This window comes from Geospiza fortis, unplaced genomic scaffold, assembly GCF_000277835.1.
Source record: "Geospiza fortis unplaced genomic scaffold, GeoFor_1.0 scaffold273, whole genome shotgun sequence".
Classification (NCBI taxonomy): Eukaryota; Metazoa; Chordata; class Aves; order Passeriformes; family Thraupidae; genus Geospiza; species Geospiza fortis.
In genome coordinates, this window is record NW_005054543.1 from 744675 (window position 1) to 760192 (window position 15518).

General features: G+C 39.4%; 1 protein-coding gene across 10 annotated transcripts in view; it reads left to right on the forward strand.

Moving 5' to 3' along the window:
• Positions 1–15518, forward strand: part of CELF2 (CUGBP Elav-like family member 2) — a 545200-nt gene that overhangs the window by 480194 nt on the left and 49488 nt on the right. For 9 of the 10 annotated variants that reach the window (XM_031063925.1, XM_031063923.1, XM_031063924.1 and 6 more), the window contains 2 exons: positions 927–1061; positions 11488–11567. In XM_031063925.1, the coding sequence (XP_030919785.1) occupies positions 927–1061; positions 11488–11567 (215 nt within the window). Of the gene's footprint in view, positions 1–926; positions 1062–11487; positions 11568–15518 lie in introns of those variants that run through there. The other variant, XM_031063927.1, reaches the window with a different exon arrangement.

Consider the following 15518-nt stretch of genomic DNA (forward strand, 5'->3'; position numbering starts at 1 on the left):
TATAGATGAGTGAGTGCCTTAAAATTTTTAAGTTTTTCCAGAGTGAATTAAGTTTTGATGACCTCTTTCATTTTTGACAAGAGTCCCCAGCTTTAGACCTGTAAATTTGGGCTTGATTAACAGGACTGTGTGCATCCTGCTGCAGCAGTCCAGCTTGTGCTGGTGTTGGTGACAGTGCAGGCAGAAAATATTCTACCAATAATTCAGGTAAAGTATGTTTTTCATGGTGGTTTTTTGCAAATTCAGCATCATTACGGATCAGAGGGTGTTCAGGTGATGTCCTGAATTATGTCTTGTGTCCTCCTGAAGGGCAGAGGGCTGTGGCACTGGAAAAAAAACAGTAAAACAGCAGAAAAATTTAATGCATTCTTTTTCCAGAGCAGTCATTGCACATCTGCCTTTCCAGTGCCGTGCATTAAGTTGGCTGAAATTGAAAGCTCAGATAGGAGCTGCTCTCAAAACATTTCTCAGGAATATTTTTCATTAGCTTGTATCATTATGTGCACAATCCCTTCTTCACCCTCACCCCATCATGATTTCTTTCACACATGAGGGGGATGAGGGAATTTATCTGAATTAGAATCTATGCAAAGATATCTTTAAAAGTGTCTCTAACAGAGGATACTTTCCTTTTAGAAGCCGTGAAGGGGAGGTGTATGCAGAGTGACTAAGACAGCCAATTAATATGTTATATAAACAGCAGGCACCACTAAAAAAAAGGAGACAGAGAGAGAGAAAAACGAGATATTTGGGGTGGGGAAGGAAGGGGGAAGGGAGGTTGTAAGTATAAAGTGTTTGCCTTAGGACTTGTCTCAGTTACAGAGCCAGACTCACATGACTGGAGCTTGGTTTGATGTGGTAATGAAGCATTGATCACAGCAAAAAGATGAAATGGCCTTTGCTCATTCATTATTTTTATCTTCTAGCTGTGGAAGACAGAAAATTGTTCATAGGAATGGTTTCGAAGAAGTGTAATGAGAATGATATCAGGGTGATGTTTTCTCCGTTCGGCCAGATAGAAGAATGCCGAATCCTTCGGGGACCAGATGGGCTGAGCCGAGGTGAGTGTGCAGCCTGTAAAGTCTCTTTCCTTAAGTGCTAATTGGGAGCTTTATGTCACAGCCAAGGTAGGCAGAGCTGCTGTTTGCAGCGAGAGGTTACTCTGTAATCTGCCCCACGTGATGAAGGTATCCACATGAACTTTTCACAGTGACTGAAATTATCACCTTTTATTTCCAGTGTCAGAAAGGTCTCGGTGCCCACATATTAACTTGTGTTATCACCCTGTTTGTCAGCTGGAAAGGTTCCTTTGCACCCTGAGAAAACACCCTCAGTTTTCTGCTCTCACAAAATCAAAGTTGCTCCCCTGACCCCATTTCTGCTTTGTAGCACAAGGCCAAAAAAAAAGAAACAACCAAAAGGACAGGACTGTAAATGACTGCTTGAGGGCATGAAGGGTGATGAGAACTGGCCCTCGTTGTAGCACTATCTCCTCCATTCCTGTGTTTTCTGTAAATCTATGCAAAACATAGGTCTGCTGTAAGTGAGAAACAAAGAGGTTACCCTGGACCTGAGAGCTTTGCCTGGACAAAAGTTTGTAAAGAGCGTTTTTAAATCTTGCACCTCTACCACAGCCCAAAAACCAGGGCAGAGGTGTTAAGCATCACCATCAAGAGTGGTCAAGTGGCCAGCCTGAACTTGGAAATGAAATGCTGCACAGATTTCAATAACCAGTGATCCCTTTTGAGTGCAAAAGTACCTTCTAGGGAAAGGCCTTCTGAAAATCTATTGAAAAGAAAGATAAATGTATATTGATGATACAGACTACATCTTAACTCCATGGTATGTGGACCTGAATTTATTCTCAGAGCATGAACCTTCTCAGAACATCAGTGCCAGAGGTTGCTGAGTAGAAAAGGAAATAAGGATAGTCCCATCTCTCAATGCAGGATTATGCTGTTGTAACCTGCCACAGTCATTTAATGGCACAGGGAGTAAGGTAATTTTAATTGTGGAGCTGTGGAAGACATCATATCTATAGGAAAAACAAATATATAGAAAGTACACAGTTTATGCATTTTATTACATTTTCAAAAGGCACAGAAAAAGGTAATAGATATGCATATCTATTACCACTTTGCATATAGATATGACTATCCATTTAGATTTTTTTTTCTTTAATTGTGGATCTACTTGTTTCAAGTAGACAATAGGATACACAAAATTTTGTGCAACAATTTGTTCATGGGGGTTTCCAGTTTCTATAAAACACCTATAAATTTCAGCAAAGGACATGCAGGTATTCCTATTTATCATGGCACTGCTTGGAAGCACGTACTGTACTACTTCTGAACAATAAGGACTTGTTGAAAAACCACTCTTACAATAAATAGGGAGCTCCAAGAAAATTGCACACTTACATTTATGCTTTGTGGTCCCCAAATTTTTGGGGTGCAGCAGTCCCTTCAGGCAAGGAGAGCCTCACAATCATAGCTTTTGCCTTGAGGAAGATTAGGGCACAGGTCTAAAATTGGTTAAATCAATGGCTCAATAAGGAATGTTTACTGATGGAGTCGAGTGTTGCCATTATCTTTCTAGACCCAACACTGAGGCAAAATAAGTATTTCTGATTTTCACTGATTTCATTGTGTGAGCAGCACAAGAAAGGGATGATGGAAGACACAAGTGGGAAAGGAGCTAATTAACTGCTGAAATAACAAGATCTGCGCATCAGATGTTTTGAGCCCCAAAAAAAAGATTTAATTGACTTGTCAGCATCACCCAACAAAGAAATGGATCTTTCCTGGGATCCATAAAAATCCCACTGCATACTTGCTTTAATTCAACAGACTCTGGGAGTCTGTTGAGCAGAGTAGGAGCATAGAAAAGCTAATTATGAAATCCAACAGAGTAAGTGAGGTTGGTGGGGTGGTTTTGTTCTGCTGTGAACAGCAATCTCACAACAATCAGGAGCTGAAATTCCTAAGCCACGTCTCCAATGTATCAGGCAGGGAAGTGCTGTGTGCTGGCCAGCACAGCTGTACAGTTAAAGTGCTGTTCTCTCCTGCTGGAGGCTGAAGATCTCAGTCCAGGTAGGTCACACACCAGTGAGCACAGCAGAGCTGCATCCTCTGCGCCGCTCGGGTTCATTTCGGTCACAATCACGACTGATATTCTATCATGCCCTCATGCCTCATGCCTTGTTAAACTCGAATTGCTTTCTACACACCCATGTTCACACTTCAAAATGGGTTCAGCTGCGCCAACCAGGTTTTCAGGCAGATTTTTATCAGCTTCACAAAACCACCACTCCATGAGAGAAGGCAAAGTGTTGTGAAAATGGTTGGTATTGCAGTTGAAATGAAAAGTGCTGAGGGACATCTGCAGAGGAGGGAGCTTGACTGAAAAAGCACAAGGTGAAAAACTGCTTCAGGAGGGAGAATTTACGCTGTTAAATCTTTGTAAAGAGTTCCAATCCTTAATGAGTTTTAATTCATGTTACCATTTCCAAGATGTTAATTCCCTTTGCCACAAATATTATTTATTTTCTCATCACCCACCCAGATGTGCTCCCTTCCTAGACACAGAAGGGTGAATGAAAAATAGTCACTGTCTGAGGAAAACCCTGACCTTGCCATGCCAGAGCCTTCAGGAGCTCAGTTCAGTGCTCACAGCAGTGAGACGGAAATGTGGTCCAGTAAAGTCTGTTTGGTATCCCTTTTTAATTGCCTAGCAGGTACACCTCATGGTATCTCAGATGAAAAAAGCTTGAACAGTATCTTCCTTGGTATTCATGCCAGTTTTCAAGCTTTCTTAAAGGGTTCAGGCAAATAATCTGCATTACCAGCAGGTAGTTGCAAGGAATAGCTCCAGGTTACATGGCTCAGTAAAACAGTTTTGGTTTGGACTGGATTTGGGTTTGGGTTTTTTTTCCTTAGTAAAGACTAAAAAGGTTTTGGTTGACTTTTGTTTTAGCCCATCTACACTACATCAGCAGCTTTACCACTGGGAGTGTAACAGTCTGCTGTCAACTCATAGGCAGGATTTAGGGTTGCATTGTACCACATGGGCTCCAGTAGCAAGGAGAAATCCCATCCAGTGTCATCAAGGGAAAATGTAACACTTTGTGATGAGTGTGATATAAGTGCTGAGATAAAGGGAGAAGGGCAGAGAGATGGAGCTCATTGTTTCTATTGTAGTTCCTAACCAAGAGTTGACAGAACTTTAATATTAAAGTCACACCCATTGCTGTCACTACTCATAATGGACTGGCACTTTTTCTGCTCCAAATTCCTATTGTCAGCTGTTTGAAACTCAGCTCTAAAATGAGGCTAAAGTAATGACACAGAGCTCCAGTGGTGGAGCAGTGTATTTTAAAGAAACTGAGATTTTTTTTTTTTCTGGCTGAGTCATATTTTCCCCCATTGTTACTCACTCCTGCATCTAAGAATTAACCATTGTTTATTCGTGTAACTTGCTATATTTCAATCAGCTCCAAGAATAGGCAGCAAACATAAGGCATTGCCTTCCAAAGGCTCTGGGATAGTCCCTGTGAAATTAGCTGGCTGGCAGCGAGTAATTCCTAGCTGTGAAAGGTATTAAAAAATAAAAATACCCTGTTGGCTGTAGAGATAAAGAACCCAGGGACCCAACAGCCACGGAGGCTGGCTGCCTCTTGAGCAGGGTTCATGGGACTATCTAAAGAAGCTTGCCACTTCCTGTACAATATTCATTATTCAGAGAGAAGGATTCAGCCTGCAGGGTTGTTTAATCCAGCACTTTTTCTGAAGAGCTAAATATGCTTTACAAAAATTCATGATTGTGATATCATGTGCTAAGCTTCATTATCATGAAAAAGTAGAAGTGAACTGCCTCAGATGATTAAGATTTTAAATCACTCATTGTAAACGGCTTAAGGAAACTTTCAGACCTCCTGACTCGCAGCACTATGTAACGTCTACATGGCCACAGATGCCAACACAGACAGCCAGGCAATGAGAGCTGGAGTGTGCAAAAATAGCCAGAAATCCCCAAGTTTGATTTGTAGCTGTGTAGCTGTGCCACTGATGTGCTGTATTGACCATAGGTGAGTTGGTCACTCATCATCTCTGTTATCCTGTTGTTTAAAATAAGGGTAGTGATGCTCCTCTGCCTTTGTAAAATGCTTTTTTTAGATCAGTGGATCAATATCTCTGTATCACTCTAGGAATTATTACCATCTGTAATGATGATAAAAAAAATCCTCTTATCCTTATCACAGGAGCACCACATAGCAAATTATTCTGCTGTATTGCTAAGCGCAGGTTTGTATATCAGATACCAGAAAGAAGTCAACTGGGTTAATAGCATGCACTGAAAAAACCTGCTAATAACATGTAGAGAGAGTTGGATATAGCATGAAAATTGTGAGAAAGCTCAAAATGCATTTTTCTACATCTTCTAGGCTCCTAATTTTATGATTTTTTAACAAAACATCACCAGGCACATGGGACAAGTGAACATTTCTGCAGACATTGATTACAAGGATTGTTTTTTTCATTCTTTCTTTGCTTTAAGAGCAGGTTAGAAATGGAATAGTGAGATACACCATGGTGAGGCAATTTAATTTCTTGAAAATCCATTCAGAACTTTCAGATTCAAGGGTTTTCTGGATGAATTAGTAAAAGAAAATTAGTATTTGCATCACAATTAATTGCAGGGAAGGATAGGTGAGGGGCTTTTATGCTGGGGTTTTCTTTCCTCTGGATATTTACTGCTCCTTTCTGAGCTAAAGAAATATGAAATGCCAGCTGTGGGAACACCCTAGATTGAGGGTTACTTTCTGAATTGTGTATCAGTAAGTGATGGGAAGCAAGGACATGGAAGTGCTGTGTTTTCAATAGCTCTTCAGAAGCACCTCTGTGCCTTATGCCTTTTGCTGCAATGTGGTAACATTTTCATTTTTTCCAATCATTATGGCACATTTAATTTTGTTTTCCCTTGCTGAAACTCTTTTGCAGCTGGGAGGGAAGCAACACATCCAACTGACCAATGTCTCTGCTGGCCTTTGGCCAGTGACTACATCTCAGATTTCCATTACTGCAGTTTTGCAGCAATCCCTCCCTAGAGGCAATCCTGAAATGAAATAATTTGCAAGAGGCTTTATTCCAACAAGAAGATCATCGAGGCACAGTTAGAGAACATGGTCTTTGGTACCCATTTAATTCTGGCTTTGTGTAAATTCCACTTACTGAAGTCTGTGCTTTGCAGGGTGGGTAATTGAATGCCCAATTAGAAATGGTTCGAGGGAACCATGAACTTCAGGAAATTTAAAATCTACAACCTGTCATCCAGTCAGTAGTCAAATCAGTAGAGCTGAAGAGCTGAGACACAGTTACAGGATGTGCCTCTTGTTACCTTTATGTGCCTGATATGCATAAACTGAAGAGCTTCACTGTGGCTTTTTCAAATTATTTTCTTTAGACTGAATTGTTGCACTTGGTCTCAGACCTGTCATTGTGTGTCTTAGGTAATACTTAACAACCAGATATCACTGCAGTAAACAATTTGATGTACAATTTAGTTTGTAGATGAAATGTTTTTAGCCACCAAGACAGATTTTTGTGTGATGTCTTCATTAGAAGGCTGTTTTCCAGGATTCTCCTTCCTTCAGACTGGGCTGTATTAGCACAGGAAAGGAAAAGAAAAAGTCTACTTCGCAATCTCAGCTAGAAACATTTTAACCCAACTCGAGCTTATTTTTATCACACTTCAATTTCCATAGCTTTTTATTCAAGCCTTATCTTTTCCTTAAATAGAAGCTTTCATCTCAGAGGATCCCAACTACTCCTTGCAGGAGTATTTGGCAGCTTTTCACTTTTGTTTCTTTACAGAAATTGAAGAAAAACTTGTTTACAGTGTACTGGGAAGCTGTGGTGCAACCATTACAGCACCAGCTGCGCAGCCAGCACTCGCAGCACTGCGCTTGCTTGGGTGGCTTTGAAAATCTCTTGGGTCTCCTTCTGTGTCAAAACCCTGGTTTTAGACTTCCAAACCATGTCTCTGCATTTTGCATCTCCTTTTGACTTCACTTTAAAACCTCTGGTAGACCATGGTGGTTTTATGAGGGAGGTTTCTTGTGTAGGTGTGAACCTTACCTGAAGCTTCCATACATAAAAATGTTCTACTTCACTTGCAGGAGTTGATGTTGTGTTAGGCTGTGCAAGAACTCCTGACTGAATGTTTCTCAACACTTCTAGAAAAACCTGAGATGAGAAGAATCACATGAAGCAGGAGCTGAAATGGGGCAGAGCTGAGCTTTTTTAAATATTTCAAATATTCAGTCACTCAAGCAGCAAGCCCTAGGTTTGGGATGGCCAGGATCAAGGAGGAGGCCTATCACATTTGACTGCTTTTTCAGAATTCTCATTCAGTTTGTGGTGGGAGAGGGGTAAGGAGTAATCCTGTGAGTTTGGATGTTCCCTCAGCCAACATGGCAGATGTGATAAAATTTCTCCCATGCCAGGGCTGGGTGCCTTACTCCAATTCTTCCTGCAGAAGGAAATTACTTCCAGTCACTCATTTATCTGCTGTAGGGGATGAGAAGGCAGCCTTGAAGAAACAGCTAAAATTCTTAGATCTTCTCTCTCCCTCCCCTTTTCCTTCTGTCAGTGATTCCTGACATTTTGAAACCAGAGCTGATAAATAAGTGCGAAGTGTCTTGTAGGTTGGCTGTTTTTACAAAACTATCTATTTTTTGGTGTAGCTAGGTAGCTGGCTATATAAACTGAAGTTATTTCAAGCCATTAGCTATGGAAACATCCCCCTCTCCATATTTTCCCTCTCAGAGATTCCACAGCTCCAGTAAGAAGGGAATAATTGAATATCAGGACTCGGTGGGGTAGAACAGAAATAGTTTGCTCATAGCTGTGGGTTGGGAAGACCTCGTTCCATGGCATGCCAATCAATGCCATGTTTCATAGGGTGAGGTAAGAGGCCATGGAAATCTTTCTTGTTTCCTTGCACCACAAGGCATGAAATCTGATTAGTCCTGTCCTCTTCTAATTGTGATTTACGGTCCTGAAGCTGGCAGTGTGTTCCCAAAAGACCACCTGCACCCGTGTGACACAGTGAGTGAGAGAGTGCTGGAAAGGCTTTTCCCAACCCCTCAGAAACATAAAGAAATGAAATCCAGCGTCCTTGGATTACTTCTGATTAAATTCTAGGTGCCCAACTAAACCATCTTCCTCCAATGCATATGTGCCCCACAGAGGAAAATCAAGGTCCTGCCATTGACCATGGCAGTAAATACGAGCATTTCAGAAGAAAAGCTTTTTCTGAACACCTAAAATATAAAAGCAAAGTGATTGAGTTAAATAGACCAAATCCTATGACATAGGCTAAGCTCCCGAACCCATGTGGCAATCTGGTCATGAAGGAGAGGAGCCCATAGTTCACACATAATAAAATAGATATGATCCCATATTCCACGCACAATAAAATATATATGCACACATAATAAATATACAAATGTTGTGTGTGAGTGTCCAGGCTTGGTAGCTGAAAAATAACCCTTGAATGTGAATATACATAGCAGTGTCTGGAAGGTTGGTTAAATTAACAAATGTTTAATTGGGGCACTTGATGGCAATCTCTTAAAGTCTGGGTTTTCAAATAATTCAGAAATAACATTGGCCACTGATTTTTCACCATGTTATTGAGGTAAATTGGAAATTTACTGTGGAAATGGCCACTGTCTATTGGTGGGAAATGGCCTGCTGAATGGAGATAACAAGGGGACTTAACCTTGTAGCCTCTGGCTGGCAAACCCTAATTAAAATGCAGCCCCATCCTCTCTGTGGAATGCTGCTTCCAAATGCTCATATTCAAGCTGCATAACCTCATTCATCAGGCATTCCCCTTGCCCAAAGAACAAGTTTCTTTCAAATTGGTACAGAGATCTGCTACAAAGGTCTTTTTGCTCCATGACAAAGGCAACGAGACCCATGCAAACGGTTTTGGGCTGAGGAGTGAGGAGGAAGGCTTTGCAGGGGTGTTGGGCACTGAAAGTACCCAACCGCTGAGCCCTGGGGTTAAAGAGAGAAAGCTTGGGGGAGGGAAGGGGCAGTCTGCCTTATCTTGAGAGGAATGCAACCTTATTTCTCTGCTGACTCACATTTCTTTTTGAGACCTGCTAATTGCAACATCTCTCAGTAAGTTACTTACAGCAGAACTGCTGGGGAGAAATTGTGATAAATGCATAAACTGTGTCTTACTGATTTTTGTTGACATTTTACATGCTTCTCATGCATTTGAAACCTCCATTCAGTAATTGTCACTATAGTACACACTCCTGGATAGTGAAAACCAAGGAAGTGAATGAAGCAGTTTCTTGACCATTATCAACAATATTATTCAAGGCTCTGCATGGGGTTCCTTGCCTGCCCTCCAGTATATCTCTATTTGTGCTCATCCCCCACTGAATTTGCAAGACAAGAAATGAATAATGCTAATAACAGAAATGGTATTAAAAGAGATTACTTTGATGGTAAATTTGGGCCTCTTTAATTTTAGTGCACAGCAGCAATATGGAATCTAGGAGAAGTACTGTAGATTATTTACCCTTCTACTGCACATTTTGTCTAGATTGCTGTACAGAAAGCTGGTTTGTTACATCATATGCTTTGACAGAAATATGTTGCTGAACAAGACTAGTATAGCATTATGTAGTGTGGCTAAAGAGTAGTGAGACATCATGAGCTGTTTTGTTACCTAAGAAATACAGAAGGTCACAATGCTGTGGTGAAGTTTGGGTAAAAGAATTTTGATTTCTGGTTTTATGATGCTCATCTATCAGTCAGAGCTACATAAGCCAGTTTAGGTTCTTTTGAATCAAGGGCCTTTACATTAAAGAGAAAAAAAAATACCGCATGATGCAAAAATGCATTGACTTTATTTTCATGACTAGATGTAGTGCTTTTGGGTAATGATCAGGCATTGCTTTCTCTTACTGTTGTTTGATTAAAATGTGAATACAGTCTTGACTTGATAATCTTACCAGGTACACACAGAGCTAAAAAGAAGAGGTATTCTATGCCTCAAATTGATTTGCATAAACCAAACAATCTGTTGCTTGCTGGATTGCAAAATGGTTTATTTTGCCCATTGGCCACAGGGGCAACAATATTGTGTTTTTCATGCCAGAATGTAGCTTTCATGCATTAGCTCTAAAATGACAATATGCTTTAGCCTCTCAGTGCTTAGATCTGCTTCATTTGGAAATCTTTTAAGTAGTAATAATAATAATGTTTTGAGGAAATTGAGTGGAACACTAAATTATTCTCTGAAACCTAAGTTCAAACTGTGCAAGGCTAAGGGAGCTGAAAATCAATGCACTTTTAAAGTCATTAGAGATCACAAGTGAAATAAGTCTGTGTTGCTTTAGCTAAGCTTTTAGTGTGCCATGGTATTATTACAAAATCAGCCTGAATCTGCATTAATTTCACAGTCTTTTTCTTTAAGATGCCCAAGGGTGCATGAAGAATAAAATGTAAATCTCAGGAGGCAATGTTTTTATTAGCCAAAAGGGCAGTGAGTCATGCACTGAAAACCTTGACCTGCACCATGCCCAGTGTAGGTATGGCTGACAATAGTAAAAGGGTGGAAAAATAGCCCAGACGTTAGCCTACTGGCTTTTCATTATGATTTTAAAGGCTGAAGAGGGGAAAAAAAAGAGTGATTTTTTTCAGTTATTCAAGCACATAGCTTCATAATTGTTCAGGCTGGCATTAGCTTTCATGGATCAAAGAATTATACTTGTGCCTAGAACTCGGAGAAACAAATACCATAAGGATTTTTATTTTTAAAATGTTATTTTCTTAAATGTTGAGATTCCACCTACATTACTGAATTTTGTCTGAGTCTTTGCACAAATAGTCACAGGATACACAGTGGTGTTTTTCTCATTCTTATTTGTATGATACTTCTTGGTGCATCACAGTAATTTGTGATGTTATAGACCCCTTTATTAAATTCTCAGTTCAGCTGTCAGTGATGCCGACGTTTATTCACTATCCACAGTTTACCTACACAAAAGCCAGAGCAAGCAATTGTTAATGCATGGTCTGAATAGATTTAACTATGCAATCCAAGGGCTACATAAAAGCCTTATTTATTTCAAACCCTGTGGCTAAAGAACAAAAACAGTAACAAAACAGAACAAACAAACAAATAAAAAAGAAAATAAAAACAAAACAAAGCAAACAAAAAATTAAATAAAAACCCTTCTTGTCACCCATCTCCACCTAATTTTTTTTCTTTCATCTATGGTCAGATTAGCAAGTCAGCACTGTCAATAAATAAACTAGAGAAGTTGTTTATTTTTATGTACTACTGAGAACAGTGTCGTCTTGTGGCCGTTCTCGTAGACTGTGTTGGTTTAACAAGCGTCCAACCCTTTTGTCTTGTTGTTTTTTGTCTTTCCTGCTCCCTGTCCCCTTGTTCCCACAGGCTGTGCGTTTGTCACATTTTCTACAAGGGCAATGGCACAGAATGCAATCAAAGCCATGCACCAGTCTCAGACCATGGAGGTACAGTACTGTATCATTTGCCCTTTCTTTGTTTTCTTTGTGCAAATGATTGCGAATGGTAAAGCCATGCTCTCCTGGATCAGATCAGACACATGACAATCACAGATTTAAATTTTTTACCAGCTCACTCTACCTGTCTTTGTGAAGCTTTATTTTTCTCAATCACCTAAAAGAGCACAATGAGGCTGCTGTGTGCTATCCAAGCACGGCTCTCAATCCTGTTTTCAGTGGCATTCAGCAGAAAATAAAAAAGCTGTGAACACCACTCCTCAGTCATACTCAGAGTATCTCTGATGAGTAAATTACCTCTATTTTTAACACACGTTCCCCCTAAGAAAAATTTTAGCTTCTTTTAAATAGATTTCTAAGTGTTGTGGTTTGCACTGCTCTGAGAAAAAGCTCGAGAGATTTAACATGGCCACACTGAGTTACTAGTGCATGTGTTTTTTCTGCAAATAGAATCTCTTTTTAAGTTAATATTATTTCGCCTTCTTCATGTAGCCAATAAAAATGCTAATGATGACAGAGCATATTGGAGTGTGGCACTTCCTGCAGAGCACCATCGTGGCTGGCCCCTCACAAGCAACACTCTTCATTCCCTTCCAAACTGCCTCTATGGCCTCGTATTTTATCATGATGAGCAGCTCAAAACTTTAAGCCGGTTCACTCAATGTGACTTCAGCTGCTGGCTAACGATCTGGTCACTGGAGTGGTTATTGAATGCCACAGCTTGTCTGGCAATCTCAAAACTTTTTTTAGTCTGTGATTTTTGTCATGGTCTTTCAGAATTTTGCACAAAAAACCGCACAAGTATGAAATCTTTACTTACTCTGGATCTTCTAGCTTATCACTGGAGAGTGCATGTTATACTGTATTATGTATACTGTATCTTCGTGTAGTGATGATTTTTCTCAGAGGTGGCATTGATGTTATGTGCACTTGTTTCTTTTTTTTTTTTTAATTTCTTTTTCCACCAGGACCTTTCAATTTTTTTATTTTTTTTTTCTCTCAGTGATTTTCCTTTGCAATGCTCTAGTCTCCCAAAGCATGCTGGGTGCTAAACAATCATTATTGCGTCATGTCGTTGAGCTGCTTTGTGTAACAAGCCAAGGGGGGACACCAGGGGTGGGAGGGTGGACAGAGGACAAGGAGGAGGAGAAGATAAAAACTCAAGCCAGTGCATGAAAATGTCACTAACTGTTTCCTGTATAGTACAAGTAATGATATCAGCATTGCAAAGCTGTTGTCTTTCCAAACATCACGTTTGAATTTGGTTGAGCTTCTTTTATAATCAATGTGTTTTCTTTTCAGTGCAATGCATTTTTAGACCCTGGGTATACAGTTTTAGTTGAGAATCTGCCAATGAGATGAGAACAAATGAAATTATCTTTACTAGAAAGCTGCTGTTGTACAGTCTATGCAGTCTGATAGTATATTGTGAAAAAACTGCCACTTTGAGTCTCTGCAATAACACCTGTAGTAATTTGTCTGCCGTACACTGCTCCATTAATTCAGATCTATATGTTTTTGCTGGGTTTGATTCCAAGTAAAAAGAAAATGTTTATTGGTAATACTGTGTTTTACCTATATTTTCCATGTGTTTTAATGCATTTTTCCATCTAGCAAAATGAATTTTACACAGCTCTACTTTCGAAGATGGTAAAATAAAGACATAACACCTCCCAGACAAATTCTCCCAGTCCTCTGTTGTATGCAGCACTCCAAAAGGGGTTGCATTTTGACAGGATACTCTTAATGAGATTTGCTCTGTAGAATAGTTACTCTTGGATCAAAATCCCTCTCTACACCTTTTGAGACATCATCAAAGAGATCCCCAAACTGGCGAGGCAATTCCAAATATTTTGCCCTTTGAACATCTGGGTCTTTGCATCAGTTGAGCTTAGGCTGAGTCCCTTCTTGGAAAGAAGCTGTGCACCCTCCCTGTCCATGGAGGAGGGACTCGACCTGACAACAGAAAAATATGAACGCAGCACCAGCTGTTGGGAAGAAAATGGCACTGAATAGCATGGAAATATGAAAGCATTGCATGAGGAAGGGAGATGCACCTTTTCTTTGTGCTGGAAGCTTCCCTTCAAGCTAGGAAATAGAAGTGCATAAAACAAGAATCACCCTGTAGGCAAAAAAAAAAAATTCTCACTTTTGCCAATTCTCTTCTAGTGAAAAGTTAAATTGGGTTGACTAGTGTTACATGTCAAACCTTAGCCTGAAACAGTCATCTTGGACACTTTGTTTTCACGTTATTTTGCAAATAAAGTGGGCTTAGGGGAAGATATGTAGTACACAATTGCATTTCAACCCAATTACTACAGTTTTTCCCCCTTTTTTTATTATTTTCAGTTCTTTAGCATGCATCATTGACCAAGATGAATTTTCAAAGAGGGCTAAGAAAGAGCAATGGGGTTGTTAAGTCCAGATGCACATGCCTCATAGAATAATGCATTCTCTTACTGCTCTTTCCACCTGACTTACTGACCTGGTTAAATCAAGTGATTTTTAAAATATAATTGCCGCTTTAAAGTGCTCTTCTTTTTTGTGAAGTTTTGTTTGTTTGTTTGTTTGTTTAAGTCATTCAAATGCAGCACCAGCAGAAGACACTAATTTGTTATTATGGAGTAAATTTGATACAACAATAACAACCCTTTTCTCATATAGAGCCACTTGCTAGATATAATCTCAGTCTTCAGAACGTTTGCTTTCTTGAAAATGATGAAGTGATGAAATATAGAGCAGACAGTGAAAAAATGAATTATAGATTCATAAATTGCAGAGATATTGTTTTTATACAATTTACTGACATTTAAGCATTCATAAATATGTCAGCTGTAGTGTTGAATGCTGAACGACCAAACTGGAAACCGAAATAATCATATAATATTTCTTCCTTTGATAATCATTTTTATTTCTTTGGAAATATACTTGATTCTCCTGTACATCCAGGCAGAAGGCAGTACGTTCCAGTTGTTCTTAGCCCAGTGTTACCAATAATGTTACTTGTAGCTCATATAAGATAGAAACAGCTTGCTTTTTTTTTGTTAGCAAAACCAGAAAAATCTCTCTCACATCCTCTACCCCCTGGCTCCTTTTTCTTACTTCTTTTTTTCTAAATGATCTTATTTTTAATATTAGTATAAAAATCACCAGAGAGCGGTAATTGTGTAACAAGCCGACTCCTTCATAATCTTTATTTGATTGCTGGAGTGTTATGGATCTCCTTTCTTCCTCACTGAAATACTAAAAGACATTTTTACAATGAAACACACAGGAAAAGAATTGGAGGTGGAATAATAAACCACAAGCAATGATTTTCTAAGATAATTCTAAAGGAACAGTGTTGATGGGGGATATTATTATTATTATTATTACTACTATTATTATTATTATTGCAGTTTATTTCATCCTTTTATCTGATGATTGGGAATATTTTTATCGCTTGTCCTGGTGTGAGGTTTTTCAGAGAAAAGGTACATGGCTGCTTTTTGTAATTAATTGAGGACAGGAACCTTTCTGAGGATGTTCACAGTGTTGAGAGAGCAGCCATGGGAAGAGTAGGTGAAGTAGAACCCTGCTCTGCATCCCACACTATACACTTTGGCTCAAGCACTGCTGTGCTTTTGGACTTGAGTCACTTATCACTCCTGCCATTGTGTTCAGATTGAAGTTAGACAAGAAATTAGTATAACAAAGCATGGCAAGGGAAGTTATTCATTGGATGCTGTGAAGTTGAAAAGCAGTATGAAATGGATTGACAGTTTCGATGACTCATAAAATGCTTGAATTAATTTGAAGAACTGAATCATTGCGGTATATAGCTTGCTTTCTTGATCTGAGAAAAATTAAGACTTGAAAGGTTAAAATATGAAATGTCTCTTAGCAGGGAAAAAAACAGAGAGAAATCAACAGAGACATCTTTCATGATCACATCTCATTTTC